The sequence below is a fragment of the Trachemys scripta genome, chromosome 5 (genome assembly GCF_013100865.1).
Source record: "Trachemys scripta elegans isolate TJP31775 chromosome 5, CAS_Tse_1.0, whole genome shotgun sequence".
In the NCBI taxonomy this organism is placed as follows: Eukaryota; Metazoa; Chordata; order Testudines; family Emydidae; genus Trachemys; species Trachemys scripta.
Window position 1 is genome coordinate 39,702,598 of NC_048302.1, and position 18,972 is coordinate 39,721,569.

Below are 18,972 nucleotides of genomic sequence, written 5' to 3' on the forward strand. Positions count from 1 at the left end.
GCCTAGTCCCTGGCCCCTCCCCTGCTGTCCCCCTTGCCCCGCATCCACGCCACTGCGTGGGCCGCACTCTGGCCTGCCGCTCTTGCTGGGCATCGCAGCTGCGAGCTCCTGCTGCTGGTAAGGGGGTGGGAAGTGAGGGGGGAGGGTTGGGTAAGGGAGCAGGGAGTCCTGGGGGGGCAGTCAGGGAGGAGGGGCGGTTGGATGGGGTGGAGGTTCTAGCGGGGCGGTCAGGGGATGGGGAACGGGGGGGTTGGATAAGGGGGTGGGATCTTGGGGGGCAGTTAGGGACGGGGTGTCCCGGGAGGGGATGCTCAGGGGACGAGGAGCAGAGGGCGGTTGGATGGGGATGGGAGTCCCCGGGAGCTGTCAGGGGACAGGGAGCAGGGGGGGTTGGATGGGTTGGGAGTTCTGAGGGAGGCAGTCAGGGGGCTGGAAGTGGGAGGGGTCGGATAGGGGGCGGGGGCCAGGCTGTTTGGGGTGGCACAGCCTTCCCTACCTGGCCCTCCATACAGTTGCGCAACCCTGATGTGGCCCTTGGGCCAAAAAGTTTGCCCACCCCTGTCCTAGGGCTTGGGTTCCAGTCCCAGTTCAGAAGTCTATACAGCAATGAAACAGCCTTGTAGCCCAATCCCCACGAGCCTGAGTTGGCTGGCATAGGCCAGCTGTGGGTTTTTCTTTGCTGAGTAGACATACCCTAAAGAGCAGAACATCTTTAGGAGTGAAGTTAGGGCATGACCTGGTACAGCACTTAAATATGTGCATAAAGTTCAGCACCTGAGTATCCCCATTGAAACTAATGCTTTGCCAGCTTGCATCCTTAGTGAATGGCATGGTTAAGTAGTTCTCAGCATGTCACTATAAAGTCACTGGAGTAGAATAGAAATTGTTCTAGACAATAGATTAGAAAGGAAATGGGAGTGGAGTCTCCAGCATGACAGTGGGAAGTGCAGGCCACTACTGCACAGAGGTAGGGGATCACCCTGCAGACCCTCCATCTTCCTCTGGGACACAGACGTGGCGGTGAGGCTGCACCTCACCCTGACACAGTGCCAGGCCTGAGCTTGCATCAGAAACACATCTGGGCCCTGCCCCTCCATGTCAGCTTGGCAGGATCCAAGTGTGGAGGGGCTTAGTGTGGGTGATCCATGTATGGGATAAGAGGGTTCTGTGTGGGGCAATCTAGGTGTGGGTTGCTCAGTGGGGGGTCCAGGTGCAGGGAAATGGGATTCTGCAGGGGGAAGGGTCTAGATCAGGGGTCTTAAAGTCCCAGCCCGCAGGCCATCTGCCACCCGAGAGCCTCCCCAGTGTGGCCTGCAGGGCTCCAGCAATTTTGGGGCTGGGTCTCTCCCTTGGCCCCGCTTGCCACCCCCGGGCACTCCCCCCCACACGCGTTTCCTGGACAATTTAAAATGGCTCAGGGCCCCGCCCACTACCAGCAGCACAGCTGATGGCTTCCTGCGCGCTTGCTCCACGTGGCTGCCGGCCCCTCCCTGTAGCCCCGGGGGGTAGTCTTGCATGCACGCCCATTCCTGACCCCCAAGGCGGTGATTTATGTCTCCCCTGGCTGCTCCTGATGTCAAACCAGATGCACCTGCTTGGGACCTCTGGGAGGGACACATGAATAAATTATTTTGTGGGGAAAGAGTAAAATCTTGCACAATCGCGTAGAATTCATGAAGTCTCAGTGATCAGTTTACTGGATTGTTTGCAAGCATTCTTCTGTATTTTTGATGTATTTAATTTGAATGCATTTTTTTTTTAAATGGATCGAATTATATTTGCATTACTGTATTTTTATATTACTGGACATTTTTTTTCTTCCTGCAAAAGTTTCTTTTGAATGTATCAACGTCCTGCTAAATAATCTATTTGGGAATGCTTTTTGGTTGCTTAAAGTATTCTTTGTTGTTTTTGGCCTGTTCATGCTACTGTGTGCTCTTAAAACAAATTGGCTACTTTAAAATCGAATTCCCTTTTTCCCTGCCCACTTGCAGTTGTCTGCCATTTTGAGAGTGTGTGTGAAGGACAGATAGGAGATAGTGAAGCGTTGGGGGCTGTGAAGAAAGTTTTTTGTTTTAAAAACCATGTGCAGAATGGGGGGTAGTAAATTACACCTTTTTCAGGGGGTTCTCTCTGAGTTTGGCTGGGTCTCAGAGCTTCTTGGGTATATGTGGGCTCATGTCTCACTCCTTAGTGAGCTCTTCATCACTGTGCAGTTCTGGTGTGCCCTCCTCAGGACATTACGGAGCATCCACTGTTAGTCACTAGTTGCTGGGGTCCCTACTTGTTATGGCATCTAGCTCCACATAGAGTGGCAGCTCTGAAGGGCAGCACCAAATTTTTTTGTTTTCCTCCATTGCCTTTTGGTAGGACTGTTGCAGTTCCTTCTCCATTGCCTGGCATTGGAACTCATCCCTGTCATATTTCAGTTTCTGCATCTTCTTTGCAATGTCCAAATAAACATCTGTGTTCCTGTGTGAATTCTGTAGTTACGGTTCCATTGCTCCTCTCCTCACTGGCTGAGGACATCCAAGACTACTTTCCTGTAGTAGGCAGTAGCACTAGGGTTCACTGGCATTTTAGCTGTAGCTTTACATGGAGCCATACCTGTGTGTTTGCAGAAGTGAGCTAGCAAGAACAGAGGCATTTCCAAAAACTCTGGACGTTTTAAAGGGGGTCACTGTGACCATTAAGCAGAAGAATTCAAAAATTTGAGCAGAGAGCAGTCACCAGGACTGGGTCATTGTGGCAATATTGCTGGAGGGCTGTTTGTACTGGTGCAGGTAATACAGTGTCCACACAGGCATTGAACCAGTGTAAGTGTCAGTAGAGGATTTATGCTGCTCAGGAAGATGATTTAACTTGACCCACAGTAGTTGAGGGTTTTGTCAGCAGGATTGAAAAGGCAGTGCCACGTGCAAAGCTGTGCTGACAGAAGGCAGGTTTTACCGCTAAAATTATGTAGTGTAGGTTCAATGGATTTTATTGACTTCAGTGGAGCAAAGTTAGTTGTCATTGAGTGCTTTGGAAAAATTCCTTGGCTGCTTGCTTTCAGTCATATCCTTCTCTTCCTTTCTCTTTAGTCTACATGAAGGATGGGTTGACTCTTTTATATCCTGCAATGTTCTTGAATGAAACTGACAATTGCATACTTTAATTGTGTAGCAGTCTGCAAAAATTTGTCATAATTGGAAACAGCTTCCTGAAGTAATATTTGCTGTATTACACGCTACAGGTCTTGTACCAGAGGAGACAGAGGAAAATAATGATGGAGAAACAAGCGATGAAGACAGTAAACTGCAAGACCTGCCTCCATGTTGGGGATTAGACATTGTATGTGGGAAAGGAACAGATTTCAACTATGGACCGTGGGCTGACAGGCAAAGGTATTAAACTGAATTGCATTTTAAATATTAATCTTGAATATCATTTCCTGTTTGGAAATTGTTATGACGTCTCCATTGATATTGCTGCTCAGGCTGTTAATTGTACATGGTAGACTACTAAGTATAAACAGTCAAAATATGAAATTAAAGGACCTCTGTCCAGTAGTTTAGGCCTAATAGTGGGCTCAGCGTTAGCTGCTATGCATGTCCTCCAGAATTTAAGGACCATTCTTCACAAAGATAATAAGCAACCAATAAATTGTATTCCTATTTAATGAATGTAGTAGCTCTGATGCTGTCAAATTTCTGTATCTGTAGCAAATTTACACTTAAGTCATTTGAAAAAAAAAAAACAACCCTCCACAGTTCTGCCATTTTCTGTATGTAATAAAACTGTAATGATTTTTTTGTGGAGAATTGGAGCAAAGGGATATTGTAAACTGTAACTCTTCATGAATTTTTCCCTTTAGATTAGGGTAGGGAATTAATAAAGAGGAAAAGATTGTTCTGCAAATTGGAATTATTGGTGGGAACAGGCAAATGCTTGATGGAATCCCAATGAATACTTGCAGGTTTGGCCTTTTGCCTTAAATTACAAGCCTAGATTCTACCACCATTTCTTACCTTGGATAGCACTTTACTCTGAGAGTAATTCCACTGAAGTCAGTGGGACTGTTTACAGGTAAGGTACAAGTTGCATAAAGGTGACAATCTGCCCATTTAAGAAAAAAAATATTGAGAAGAATCACATACTTGTTATCCCTCTTGGGTAAATGGCATACATCCATCTATGAAATTGTTGCGATGGACTACCTTATAGGAGTGTGAGAATGTACAGATCATAAGGAGTATAGATAGTAAACAATATCTTGAAGTACCTAAAGGAAAGAACTTCTGTGTACAGCATAGTGCATTTCTGGGAACATAAAACCTCTGACTTTTAGTATCACCAAGAAAACTTGCTCTCCTTTAGAACACTTCATATTTTAACCTGCTCAGTGATGGTGGCATTGTTGTTGATCAGGTAAAGGATCCAAAGAGGTGGGTCTTTTCAAAGGAAAGGATGGAAGATGATAAAATACAGGTAGGATCTGATGGAAAAAAAGTCAAATGAAAAAAAAGTCTCATTCAATTACATCATGTAATGGGAGACAGCTAAAAAGTGACAAGTTTTTAAACTGCTTATATACCAGGGGTTGGCAACCTATGGCACGTGTGCCAAAGACAGCATGTAAGCCGATTTTTAATGGCACGCTGCGGCAGCCGCTGGCCCCGCTCAGCCTGCTGCCGAACCCCGGCAGCGGGCTGAGCGGGGCCGACGGCCGGGACCCCGGCAGGCAGCAGCATGCCATTAAAAATCCTGCCCGGCCCAGCCCGCTCTTCTCCGCCCCCCGCCTACCGCTCTCTCTGGCGGGGGCAGAAGCAAGCTTGGTCCTGCCGGCTGCTGCTGTAGGGCAGGCTCTGCCAGCAGCCAATCTTCCCCCTCCCCCGCCTCTTCCGCCAGCGTGCTGTGTCGTGCTCCGCCTCCCCGCCTCCGATGGCCTTGTGAGGGAGGGGAGAAGAGGAGCCCCAGCGCCCTCGCTGCTCAGACTGGGAAGGAGGCAGAGAAGAGGCAGGAGTGGGGCCTTGGGGAAGCGGGGGTGGAATCAGGGCGTATCCCTCCAGCCCCCTGCCGTGAGCCGCTCAGGGCAGGGGGCTGGGAGCACCCCCTGATCCCAGCCCATCCCCCCGGCCGTCTGCCCTGACCCCTGCACTCCCCTCACCCCCCAACCCCCTGCACCCCCCATGCCCCATCCCTGACTCTGGCACCCCCACACATGCCTCCAACCCTCTGCCCTGACTCCTGCACCCTTCACACATACCTGCCCCCCCCACACCCCATGCCCTGACTCCTGCACCCCCTCACACGCCCCCAGCCCTCTGCCCTGACTCCTGCACCCTCCACATGTACCCAGCCCCCCACACCCCATGCCCTGACTCCTGCACCCCCTCACACATACCCAGCCCCCCCCACCCCGAGCACCAAATGGGAGCTCCTTCACCCCCCACACACACACATTCCCACCTGCACCCCTCGCACCAAATGGGAACTGCCCAGGTAAGCGCTCCACACCCAAATCTCCTGCCAGAACCCTAAGCCCCCTCCCTCATTCTAGCTCCTGGCCAGACCCTGCACTCCAACCCCCAGCCTGCTCCTTCACCCCCAGCCCTGTGCTCAGTGCACCCCCACCCTCAGCTCAGTGCAGAGAGAGAGGAAGAGAATGGGCCAGAACCAGGGAGAAGGTAGGTACCCACTCTATGTGGGCAGGGCCAGGACCCCAGACAGGCAGTGGGCTGAGCGGGGCCGGCAGCTGGGACCCTGGCTGGCAGGAGCCAGCGGACGGAACTCCAGACCGGTCCTGTCCGCAGGCCCCGCTCAGCCCGCTGCCGGCCTAGGTGAACGGAACCCCAGGCCAGCAGCGGGCTGAGCAGGCTGGCGGTGTAAGATCAGCATTTTAATTTAATTTTAAATGAAGCTTCTTAAACATTTTGAAAACCTTGTTTACTTTACATACAACAGTAGTTTAGTTATGTAATATATAGACTTACAGAGAGAAACCTTCTAAAAAACATTAAAATGTATTACCGGCACGCGAAACCTTAAATTAAAGTGAATAAATGAAGACTTGGCACACCACTTCTGAAAGGTTGCTGATCCCATTATATACCAATGCTAGAAGTCTAAATAATAAGATGGGTGAACTAGAGTGCCTTGTATTAAATGAGGATATTGATATAATAGGCATTACAGAAACTTGGTGGAATGAGGATAATCAATGGGACACAGTAATACCAGGGTACAAAATATATCAGAAAGATAGAACAGGTCACGCTGGTGGGGGAGTGGTACTATATGTGAAAGAAAATGTAGAATCAAATGAAGTAAAAATAGTCAATGAACCAAAATGTGCCATAAAATCTCTATGGATAGTAATTCCATGCTCAAATAATAATATAGCAGTAGGGATATATTACTGACCACCTGATCAGGATGGTGATAGTGATTGTGAAATGCTCAGGGAATTAGAGAGGCTATTAAAATAAAATACGCAATAATAATGGGGGATTTCCACTATCCCCATATTGACTGGGTACATGTCACCTCAGGACGTGATAGAGAGAGAAAGTTTCTTGACACCTTAAATGACTGCTTCTTGAAGCAGCTAGTCCTTGAACCCACAAGAGGAGAGGCAGTTCTTGATTTAGTCCTAAGTGGAGCACAGGATCAGGTCCAGGAGGTGAATATAGCTGGAGCGCTTGGTAATAGTGACCATAATATAATTAAATTTAAACATCCCTGTGGCGGGGAAAACACCACAGTGGCCCAACACTTTAGCATTTAATTTCAGAAAGGGGAACTACACAAAAATGAGGAGGTTAGTTAAACAGAAAATAAAAGGTACAGCACCAAAAGTAAAATCCCCAAATTAAAATACATGGTAAGAGAACCAAAAAAGAGCCACTGTGGCTAAACAACAAAGTAAAAGAAGCCGTGAGAGGCAAAAAGGCATCCTTTAAAATGTGGAAGTTAAATCCTAGTGAGGAAAATAGAAAGGAGCATAAACTCTGCCAAATGAAGTGTAAAAATTATAATTAAGAAGGCCAAAAAAGAATTTGAAGAACAGCTAGCTAAAGACTCAAAAAGTAATAGCAAAATATTTTTTAAGTACATCAGAAGCAGGAAGCCTGCTAAACAACCAATGGAGCCACTGGACAATCGAGATGCTAAAGGAGCACTCAAGGATGATAAGGCCACTGCGGAGAAACTAAATGAATTATTTGCATCTTCATGGCTGAGGATGTGAGGGGAGATTCTCAAACCTGAGCCATTATTTTTAGGTGACAAATCTGAGGAATTGTCCCAGGTGTCATTAGAGGAGGTTTTGGAATAAACTGATAAACTAAACAGTAATAAATCACCAGGACCAGATGGTCTTCACCCAAGAGTTCTGAAGGAACTCAAATGTGAAATTGTAGGACTACTAACTATAGTCTGTAACCTATCATTTAAATCAACTTCTTTACCAAATGACTGGAGCATAGCTAATGTGACACCAATTTTTAAAAAGGGCTCCAGAGGTGACCCCAGAAATTACAGGCCGGTATGCCTGATAGTAAAGAACAAAATTGTCAGATACGTAGATGAACATAATTTGTTGGGGAATAGTCAACATGTTTTTTGAAAAGGGAAATCATGCCTCACCAATCTACTAGAATTCTTTGAGGGGGTCAACAAGCATGTGGACACGGGATCCATTGGATATAGTGTATTTAGATTTTCAGAAAGCCTTCAACAAGGTCCCTCACCAAAGGCTCTTAAGCAAAGTAAGCAGTCATGGGATAAGAGGGAAGGTCCTCTCATGGATTGGTAACTGGATAAAAGATAGGAAACAAAGGGTAGGAATAAATGGTCAGTTTTCAGAATGAAGAGAAGTAAATAATGGTGTCCCTCAGGGGTCTGTACTGGGACCAGTCCTATTCAACATATTCATAAATAATCTGGAAAAAGGGGTAAACGGTGAGGTGGCAAAATTTGCAGATGATACAGAATTATTCAAGATCCCAGGCAGACTGTGAAGAGCTACAAAAAGGATCTCTCAAAACTCGGTGACTGGGCAACAAAATCTCAGGTGAAATTCAATATTGATAGATCCAAAGTAATGCACATTGGAAAACATAATCCCAACTGTATGTATAAAATGATAGGGTCTAAATTAGCTGTTGCCATTCAAGAAAGAGATCTTAGAGTCATTGTGGATAGTTCTCTGAAAACATTCATTCAATGTGCAGCGGCAGTCAAAAAAATGAACAGAATGTTGGGAATCCTTAAGAAAGGGATAGATAATAAGACAGAAAATGTCATATTGCCTCTATATAAATCCATGGTACACCGACATCTTGAATACTGCGTGCTGATGTGGGCGCACCATCTCAAAAAAGATATTTTGGAATTGGAAAAGGTTCAGAAAAAGGCAACAAAAATGATTAGGGGTATGGAGCGTCTGCCATATGAGGAGAGATTAATAAGACTGGGACTTTTCATCTTGGGGGAAAAAAGACAACTAACGGGATATGATAGAGGTTTATAAAATCATTACTGGTATGGAGAAAGTAAATAAGGAAGTGTTATTTATTCCTCCTCATAACAAAAACTAGGGGTCACCAAATGAAATTAATAGGCAACGGATTTAAAACAAACAAAACAAATTATTTTTTCACACAATGCACAGTCAACCTCTGGAACTCCCTGCCAGAGGATGTTGAGGGCCAAGACCATAACAGAGTTCAAAAGAAAACTAGATAAGTTCATGGAGGATAGGTCCATCAGTGACTGTTAGCCAGGACGGGCGGGGATGATGTGCCTAGCCTCTGTTTGTCAGAAGCTGGGATTGGGCGACAGGGGATGGTTCACTTGATGATTACCTGTTCTGTTCATTCCCTCGGGGAATTTGCTGCCCTAATTCACTTAAGTGCTTTTAACCTCTGAAGTCCATTTCAAGAACCCTTCACTTTCTTCAGGCGGGCATTAATGAATCTGCATAGGGTAATTCTGAAAAAATAATCATTTCTCAGCTACTACAGCAGTCCGGTCATGAGTGCACTGAAAAAAAGACCATTCTCATTCAAATACTTTTATTTTTTCCAAGAAAGTATTTCATACGTGGCTACAGTTTTAAAACCGTTCTGTGGAATTTGACCTTAGTTCACTGATGGACTCCTTATTTGAACCACATATATCAGGCTCACCATGCTTTTATCATCCTCTCAGTTTCCTTTCTTATGGCTATATATTTGGTTCAAATTGCAGAAATTCAGACTACGTTCCGATCCACACATTCTAATTTCAAAAACAATTTGTTATTTTTATAGTTTCTGTGCTTCTGCCAATTATACACAATCAAAAAGTGACCTTGTCATCTCTCTTATCCTAATCTCCAAAACAAGGTAATTACAGTATATTGTGGTGGGAAGATGAAATGAAAGAAAAAATGTAACTGTTTGTATTTACTTTCTGGGATTGTTATACGTTATTCCTTCCTGTCATCCCCTCATAACATGCCTCTTCACCACAACCATCCCTGCATGTATTTTTTTCCTAGCAGTTTGAATATCTAGTTTATTTTGAGTTTGATTTCACTAACGAGGCAGATGTCTTTCCATTGATTAGGTTTGAAGATTTCAGTGTCTTGCAGCTTTATGCAAATGTTATTTCTTCCTTCACTTCCCTTACCTGTTGGCTGTCCAAGGACCTAATTCATTTACACAGACTTGTGGCAAAGAAATTTGTAGATGAGCCAAATTGTTTGTTTCCTTAGGAGTAACTATACTTCTCTTCTTGTTTTCTAGGGACTGTTTGTGGAAATTTTTTTTCCCACCAGATTACCAGGTTATGAAAGTCTCAGAAATTGCACAACCTGGCAAGCCAAGACAGATCCTTGCTTTTGAGTTGCGGATGAATATCATTGCAGATGCCACTATTGACTTGCTCTTTACCAAAAACAGGGTAAATAATGGCCAGGTGGTTAGAAAGACATTTTTAAGATAACTCTGAATCTTACAGGCTCTTGTGATTAGGTTGTCTGGCTTTTTGTTCGTGCATATTTTCATTTGTCAGGTGGTATCTAGAGATTTTAAAATTTGATACTGGGGGGGGGGGGGGGGGGTTTTTTTTTTTTTTTTTTTTTTTTTTGCTTGGATCTTCCTGAATTCTGTGTAGAATCATGCGAGCTAGAAGAGAAAGGGAAATATAATCTTCTTTCATCCACACCAGTTCCTCTTTCAGCCAAGGATCTTCTGGTTGTTAATGTTAACTTACTCTCAATATCATGATTTCTCATATTTTTTTAAACATTAAGGCCATGTCATCATCTACATAGGATGTTCCCAACTAGGTGATAAGTAACTCCATGAAATTTTCCTCATGGAGTTTCCTACATAGTCTGCCATTATAATGAGGTTTCCCATGAAGGAGAGCTGGTTTCTAAAGCATTGAGGGGAAAGATGGGTAACTTAATGCTAATTGCTGGGTCTAGTGAGTGGCAGTGTTGCCTCTATGGGCATCACTCGCCCACTCTCTTCCATATGCATATCCTGAACCCTGCACAGGGGCTTTCAGAACTGAGAAGGTGCAGTAATTCCAGGCACACAGCCCACTTTTCTGTCCCATTACTCATCAGGTCAGGTTATTCGATGCCATATTCTCATGGCCCTAAATCAGTACTTGTTATACCTCAGAAATTGTAAATATTTTCCTTTAAAATCATTGCTTGTAGATCCCTCGTTAATATTTAGCATGTTTAGTCCAAGGAAGACTACAGTCAACTAGAGCCTTCTTTTTTAATCCTGACAATGTAACCATTAATAATGATGGCCAGAGGCATGATATACACTGGCTGAAGATAGTGGGAGAAATAATGTTTAAACTTTTCCCCCCCTCCTTTGGCTGGTGTAGGAAACCAATGCTGTACATGTAAACGTTGGAGCAGGCTCGTATTTGGAAATAAATATTCCCATGACAGTCAGTGAAAATGGTAAGTTGATGAGGTGGTTTATTTTACATTCTTAAGATTGTGCATCGGAGAAAACATTTATTAATTCATAGGATTGGGATATCCTAAGCTGATTTCCCCTTATGGCTACAAAGGACCTATATTTCTATGTAAAGGAGCGATAATAACTTATACTTTCATAGTGCCTTTCATTACAGGATCTCAAAGCACTTTAAAAATACAAGTTTAACTCTTGTGAAGCTCTAATTGATATCAATAAGACATTACCGTAACTTCTCCCTAGTTACTGAAAACAAGGCTCTTATTTTATTTATATTTTAGCATATTACATAAATTGTATCCGTACAAAGGCAAGTCCCATTTTTCAATGTGATTGCCATAACAAGTCTTCAGAAACATCTTGGGTAATACATTGATGAAATATTAACTTAGTCATAGAAATACCATGTAAAGTCAAGATAAAGATAAAGCTTGGGGTGGAGGGAGACCAGGATTAGGGCTCTTCTATTGCCTTCCTCTGTCGGTAAGTGTTGAAGTCCTATGTTAAATATGCTGAAGTTCTCCTTACTTGCTTTTGCTTGTGTGTCTTATCTTTACCCTGCATATAAGGAGTAGAAGATGCAGCTTCCTTTTGAAGTCCATCATTGCCTTTCCTATCGCTCTCTGTCTCTTTTGGCTATTGTACATATATATTATCCCTATTGCCATAGTATCTGAGCACCTTACAATCTTTAATGTATGTATCCTCACAAACACCCCTTTGAGGAGGGGAAGTACTGCTATCCCCATTTTACAGATGGATGACTGAGACAGAGAAGCTAAGTGACTTGCCCAAGGTTTCACACAAAGGCTGTGACAGAGTTGCAAATTGAAACCTGGTCTCAAGAACCCCAGAGTAGCCTTTTCTGGACCAGCAAGATTCCCCAACTGCATTATCTTAAGCCTTTGTCATCCAACTAATGTAGGACTGAACTGGAGCCTCACACTATTGATTCTCTTCATGATGTGTTTTGCACCTCATAGTGTTTGTTTATAAAGTATTTGAATTTCTGTTTAACTCTTGCTTCTTTACTGTAACTCAGAAATAATCTTGTCACACAAGAGAAGCCAAGATATAAACATTATTTGTTCTGTCTGCTAGGCTACTCCCCTGCAATTAAAGGACAGCTTTTACACGTTGATGCCACCAGCAGTATGCAGTACCGAACTCTTCTAGAAGCAGAAATGTTAGCTGTAAGTCTACAGTAACCAAGTATCGTTAAGCACAGACGTGCAGGTGTCTCTGATGGACATTTGGTTTAATATAAACATTTTTATATAGCTGGTATAAATGTTGTGCAAGTATTGAAAACAGTGCAATGATTGGAGCATTTGTATATACTTTACAAGATCTCAGTCCTCCAAAGAATTATGCACAAATAATTTTATGCATGTTGAGTAATCCCACTGAAGTCTGAAGAACTACGTATGTGTGTAACGTTAAACATTAATTTAGGCCCCTATCTATGAAGACTTGAGTTTGCTAATCTCACCTAGTTTATAGGCATAACATAATTTATAAACAGTCTCTTCTGGGAGCAGAGCAAAGATTTAATAGTAGATTGTTGCTCAGACTTGCATTGCTAAGACATCATTACTTCTGCAAAATATACAATTGTATGCTAGCTAGTACACCTCCACCCCGATATAACTCGGTCCTCGGGAGACAAAAAATCTCATCGTGTTATAGGTGAGACCATGTTATATTGAACTTGCTTTGGCCCTCCCTGTTCCTTGTTCCCTGACCACCTCCAGAGACCCCCTACCCAACCCCCCACCCTCCCCGATAGACACTCAGTGGCAGTGGTGGGAAGCGGAGCAGCCCAGCTCCAGCCTGCTCCACTCTTCCACCTCACAGCCACGGCACTCCGCTTCCCGCCGTTGGTGAGTGAGGGGAGGTTGGGGAAAGGATGCCCTAGGCCCCCCCCCCCCCAGCGCACTCATCGGAAGCGGAGTGACGCAGCCCCAGCCTGCTCCACTTTCCTTGCCCTGGCCTCAGCTGTGTCGCTGGAGGGGGTGGCTGGGGAAAAGTCCTGCACTCACCTGCGGCAGGAAGTGGAGCGCTGCGGCTGGGAGCTGGCAGAGGGGAGCGGACTGGGGCTGGCTTCTCTGCTTCCTGCCACCAGTGAGTGTGGGGAGGTTGGGGAAAGAACGCCCCTCGTATACTCACCTGCGGTGGGAAGTGGAGCGATGCGGCCCCAGCCCCCTCCACTCTGCCACCTCCCAGCCATGGCACTCCGCTTTCCGCCGCAGGTGAGTGTGGGGAGGTTGCGAAAAGGATGCCCCCCGTACTCACCTGCGGCAGAGCGCCCTGGCAGGGAGGTGGCAGAGTGGAGCAGGCTGGGGCCGGGCCGGGCTGCTCTGCTTCCGCTGCTGCCGGTGAGTGCAGGGGGAATCCCTTCCCCCAAGCCCCCTCCCCCGAGCGATACGGCTGGGGCTGGGGCAAGGGAAGCAGAGCGGGCTGCTCCCGGCCCCCCACTAATCCCCAGGGCCACTCTGGGACTGCGTGGCCCCCAAAAGTGCCCCCCCCCACAGCTCCTGCCTCCCAGACCTTGGCGGGGGAGCCCCTGACCACCCCCGAGACCCTCTGCCCCTTAGCCAACCCCTCGGCCCCGGCCTGGTCCGGCACCCTTAACACGCTGCTCAGAGCAGCATGTCAGAGCTTTACCACCTTGTATAACGCGGGTTTGCATATCGGGTCGCCCTATATCTGCGTAGAGGTGTATACTGTGAAGTATTTTAAATACTTCAAACTAAATTACTTGTTAAGTATGACAAATATATTTTATGATGGATTAGCTTTATTTGTGCATTTAGTACTTCATGAAATTCAGCAGTTGTATTCCAGTTAAATTGTACTGAAATGCATATGCACTAGTTTTGAAAATACTACCTTTCCCTGAATGACAAGTAAAAGTAGGCACTTAGTAGCCACAGTACATAGATGATTTGGTTTAAAAAATTGTTTATTTAGATGATATTTTGTAGTAGGCTGAGAAAGGTGGGGCCTTGATATGAAAGGTTAAATTAGATTATAAAGCGCTCAGTGTAACTGCTGCAACAGCAGATGGCAAATCTGTGGTATAATATGAGAAATTCATAGTAGAAGTTTTCAAACAAATGAATAAAGTGACAATTGATCTTCAGGCACAGAGAAAGAGATTAAATTATTAAGAAACTGGAGAGGCCTTCTGTTCATCCCAGCAGGAAAATGGTTTTAATTATTCACCAAAGTGTACATGATTGACCCTTCATCTCAGCCTTGTTCACACATTGTCATGTTTGAAGCTCATACTGATGCTTTAGTGTTTTGTTCACAGTTTCATATTAATGCCAACTATCCCCGGATATGGAACATGCCACAGACATGGCAGTGTGAAGTTGAGGTTTATAAAGCAACCTATCACTTTATCTTTGCTCAAAAAAACTTCTTTGCAGGTAACTTCCTTATTTCATTAGTATCTAAATATTTAATTTGTGGAACATAAGTATGTCTGGCACAATGTTTTTTCTTTGTCTTGTTGTTTTCCAAACCATTTTAGAGGAGCTGATAATGTTGTCTTAATGCAAGAGCAGATGGCCTTACGGTCCACGTGGTTACATTTGTCTAAAATGGTGAATAATCTTGAGGTGCTAAAAATCCAAATTTTTTATTTCCTTTAATCACGTATTAATTTATGTTGTTTTTCTATGGTTGACTACCACAGTGAAAAATAACTTTTTTTCCAAACAACAACAAAATGTATTGATTTGTGTTGATCATAACTTTTGAGATATTTCTTAGTTTAATATTGCTGACCTAAGAGACAAGTTGATCTGCATTTCTGGTTGACTGTAAACTCCCTGAGGGGTTGGGGTCCTGATGTAATTCTTTCATAGTTAAAAAAGAATTGGGACTGATAAAATCATGACTATTCTTTAAAACATTTTTCTTCTAGTAAACTAAAGAAGAAATTTAAAACACTGAATAATCAGAAACTAAATTAACTTTGACAATTTTTAATGATGTCCTTTACATTCCTGTTTTACTTTGTCTGTTTCTGTTGATTTTTTTTTTAAACTTGCAAACTTATGTACTTGCTGTTCTGTCATGTAATAGGTACACTTACTTATCTGAAGCTTTGAGCTTAATGCTCAGTAAGTCAGACTTCAAAATCATACTTCTTGTCTTATCCTATACCGTTATTGCAGTTAATTATTAAATTGCATTTATATTTATGCATGAATATGATTTTAGTGTTTGTATATCTGTAAATAATTAGATTTCATTTTAATTTTTATTTTACACAAATAAAACTTGTACATCATTGAAATGTACATCATTTTAATAGACGGAGGTAACTCTCTTTTGACTAGAAAGGTAAAGGATTGCTGAACTTTAGTAGTTCAATTCTTAGCTGGTGTAAATTGGCATAGTTCCCTGAAGCCAGTAGAGCTACAACAATCTACGGCCAAAGATCTGGCCCAACTACTTTTTAAAAGACTTCTCCAGAGTATTTAGTTTCACCTGATAAATTGCTAATAATTTGTCCTTTTTTATTTTATATAATTTTAGATTTGATTCAAGACTGGTCCAGTGATAGTGCTCCTGATATTTTCTCATTTGTTCCCTATATATGGAATTTTAAAGTAATGTTTCATCAATTTGAAATGATTTGGGCAGCAAATCAACACAATTGGATTGACTGTTCCACCAAACAGCAGGAAAATGGTAAGAATGATTCTTCTGACATTTTTTTGTATAATATTTAAAAAAAATCCCTGTACCTGTTTTATGTGATGTGTAGGCGATCTGTTGGGAGGTAATAAAAACTCATCACTAGGTACATTGTTAGTCAAGAGATGTAAGGTTTTTCACATGCTCGCTACTGAAAACCTCTCACACGCTCAAATACAGCAATTCTTCTTTGGGTGATTGCACATGTCCATTCAATTGTAGGGTGTCTGTGTGTGCCGTTGCACAGTTGTCAGAATTTTCCCCCTCAGCGCTACCTGCTGGGGCAGCACAAGTGCCCTCTGCTGCCTAGAGTACCATGTGCAGTCATAAAGATCTGAGCCGCTCCCAAGTCCCCTCACTTCCCTCCTACCGCTCGTGACAGTTATCGCTCTCTGTCCTTCCTTCTGCAAATCTTCATTAAACCTGTAAATAGTACCCATTGTATAGTTAGTGTAGTTTAGTGATTGGTAGGCTTAATTAAAAAAAAAAAAAAAAAAAAAAGTGTATCGGACACCCAGCCTGGATACTGGCCCTAGTATCTGAGGTATGCCTCAATCTCTGGGTTTCAAGCTCTGCCACTCTTGTGGTAAAGCAATACCTAATAATGACCCTCACCCCAGCTGCAAATGTGGCATTTGTAAAGGCTCCAAGCCACACTATAAAAAAGACAGGGCAGCTAGGTTGAAATATCTGTTGCTGGAATTGGTGCTACATTTTCCATCACAGCTGACTACTTTGGTCCAAGTACTGAGCACCTTTGGTGCTACTGGTACTGAAAGGCAGATTGGCATTGCCAGTACCGAAGAAGAGGCATCGGAAATAGGAGTTGGTATTAGGATTGTTGAAAGAGACAAAGAGATCGAGCTCTTCTAAAGACCCAGGAGGTTGGTCTGGTACTCTCCAGAGCACACCTGTAAACAGCGGAGTTTGTTGTCTCCAAATCCTAGTACAGGCGTGTCAAGATCAGCTCCAGAAGCTCCTTCATCGGCATCGCTTCGCACCCCAGGACTGCAGAGTTTCTTCCCAGTGCCATCTATTTCTGAAGCATTAGAGGCTGCAAGAGACTTATTAAACCTCTCAGTGCTGCCGTCACTGGCAGTTCAAGAGGCTTCCCTGGCACTTGCGCCCAAGGGCCCAGTGTCAGCACTTTCACCTCTGCACAGGGTAATTCAGTCTGATTTGACCATAAGGGTACCAATTAAGGTGGTGCCATTTAGGGGAAAGACACAGATGATCTCCCCGGGTCCCCTTCATCAGAGTCTGATCATTTTCACTGGTACTGACAGGTATGGCCCCCGCCATGATCACAAGAAGAGGTTTCTTCTTCAACGGACTCTGAAGTGGGATTTCTATGTGTCCCACCCTAGCCGGTCCCATCATCAGGAGTATGTCATCTGCTCGCCCTGATTTCAGCCTCGGCACCAGCAAGGGGCTTATAGAAGGAACTCTTAGGCTGCACACAACTGGGGACTGGGGCTGTACCAGTGGCCCTTTAGGAACCCGTGGGGATTTCCCCCTCAACAGAGAGCATCCCTGCTCAGCTAGCTCCATTTACTGGTTGTCAGGATCATCAGCACTGCAAACGCTCTAGCATCTGTCCTGAGCCTGGCACATTAAATATTCAGAATCCCTGTCACAAGCAGCCACAAGAGAATCAGCATCTGGACCAGCCTTTGTTACCATTGACATCCTCTTTCTCAATTCCTGATGAGACCATTGTGGCAGAGCCAATTTCTCCATTTTATGATGATTTTAAGACTCTTCAGGAGTTGTTGGGGAGGATGGGTATGACCCTGGATGTTCACCCAGAAGAAGTCCAGGAAAAATCCCACAAGCTGATGGACATGTTGACAGCTGCAGCTCCAGCTAGAATAGCTCTCCCTATTTATGATGCTGTCTTAGAACCTTCCAGGTCCTCTGACAGGCACCAGTTTCCCTGCCTCCAACTTAGAAATGGTGGAGAAGGGGTTCTGTATCCCCTCTGAGGTTTGAGCACCTATATAATCATCCCTCTTGGGCTCCCTTTGAAGTGGCGATGGCCAATGAGAAAGGTAGACAGGGCACTGGCATCAACCTCAAAAAATAGAGGACAAGAAGCTGGATTTATTTGGGAAGAAGCTTTATTCCACAGATAGATTCAGCTGTGTATTGCAAACCAGCAAGCATTGCTGTGGTGCTACAATTTCATCTTGTGGGATACAGTTTTAGAGTTCAAAGACAAGCTCGCAGATAAGGTGAAAAAAGAGTTCCAGGCTTTTAATAAAAGAGGGCAAGTTGGTCGTTAGAATGGCCCTGCAGGCGGGTCGGCATGTGGCAAATTATGCCATTTGCAGCACTTCTGCTATCATGATGAAGCATTTGTTCTGGTTACACTATTCTGGCTTGCCTCAAGAGGTGCAATAGACAGTCCAGAACCTACCTTTTGATGGGCCATCGCTCTTCTCTTCTCAGAAAAGATGGATGACTCTGCATAGTTTCAAATATTCTAGTCCAACCCTGAAATCCCTGGACAGTGAAGTGGAAGGTGTTCCGATCTCAGTCCCAGTGTTTTCAGGAGTTTATCCCTCGAGCCCAAGGCTAGCCAAGGAAAAGAAACAGATGTTACAAAAAACAGCAATCACCACTCTGTGCTTTTGTATCCGCTGGTTCATCAAGGTGGGCAGCATCTGCCAAGAGCTCATTTTGACGGACACATCGAGAACAGAATACTAGTTCTGAAAGTGCCATCTTTTTCTTTTCCCTTTTTTGGAAACTGCCTATCCCAAATCCATTGTGCTTGGGCCCAGATCTATGGGTTCTTCGCATGGTGGAAGTGTGATATGTGCTCCAATTTATTTTGACCCCCTCCCATCCCATCACTCTTCACACCTTTCTCAAAAGGCAGTGTTACTGCAAGCGATACAATTGCTCCTCCTTATAGGAGGTGCAGGAGAGATCTCTCCTTTGTTCAGGGAAAAGGGATTTTACTCCCGATACTTCCTTATCCTAAAGGCAAAAGGGGGTCTCAGGCCTATTTTAGATCTAAGGCAGTTAAACAAGTTCCTGAAAAAATTGACATTCCCCCTGGTCATTCTAGCTTCCATTATTCCTTCCCTGGAGCTGGGGACTAGTATGTTGCTGTTAACTTAGACGCCTACTTTCACATGATGATTCATCAGGGTCCCAGAAAATTTCTGAGAATCACCATCAGTGGTTGCTATTATCAGTTCACGGTGTTTTCCCTTTGGTCTCTTGTCTGCCCTGTGTATTTTTTTTTTTTTTTTTTTACAAAGTGTATGGC

The 18,972-nt window shown here is 44.2% G+C and overlaps 1 protein-coding gene across 1 annotated transcript in view; it reads left to right on the top strand.

Annotated features, from left to right (window-relative positions):
- Window positions 1-18,972, top strand: part of KIAA1109 (KIAA1109 ortholog) — a 244,747-nt gene that overhangs the window by 63,247 nt on the left and 162,528 nt on the right. The window contains exons 10-15 of the mRNA XM_034771463.1: window positions 3,236-3,386; window positions 9,774-9,930; window positions 10,879-10,957; window positions 12,078-12,169; window positions 14,296-14,413; window positions 15,531-15,686. Coding sequence (XP_034627354.1) covers window positions 3,236-3,386; window positions 9,774-9,930; window positions 10,879-10,957; window positions 12,078-12,169; window positions 14,296-14,413; window positions 15,531-15,686 — 753 coding nt within the window. The remainder of the gene's footprint in view (window positions 1-3,235; window positions 3,387-9,773; window positions 9,931-10,878; window positions 10,958-12,077; window positions 12,170-14,295; window positions 14,414-15,530; window positions 15,687-18,972) is intronic.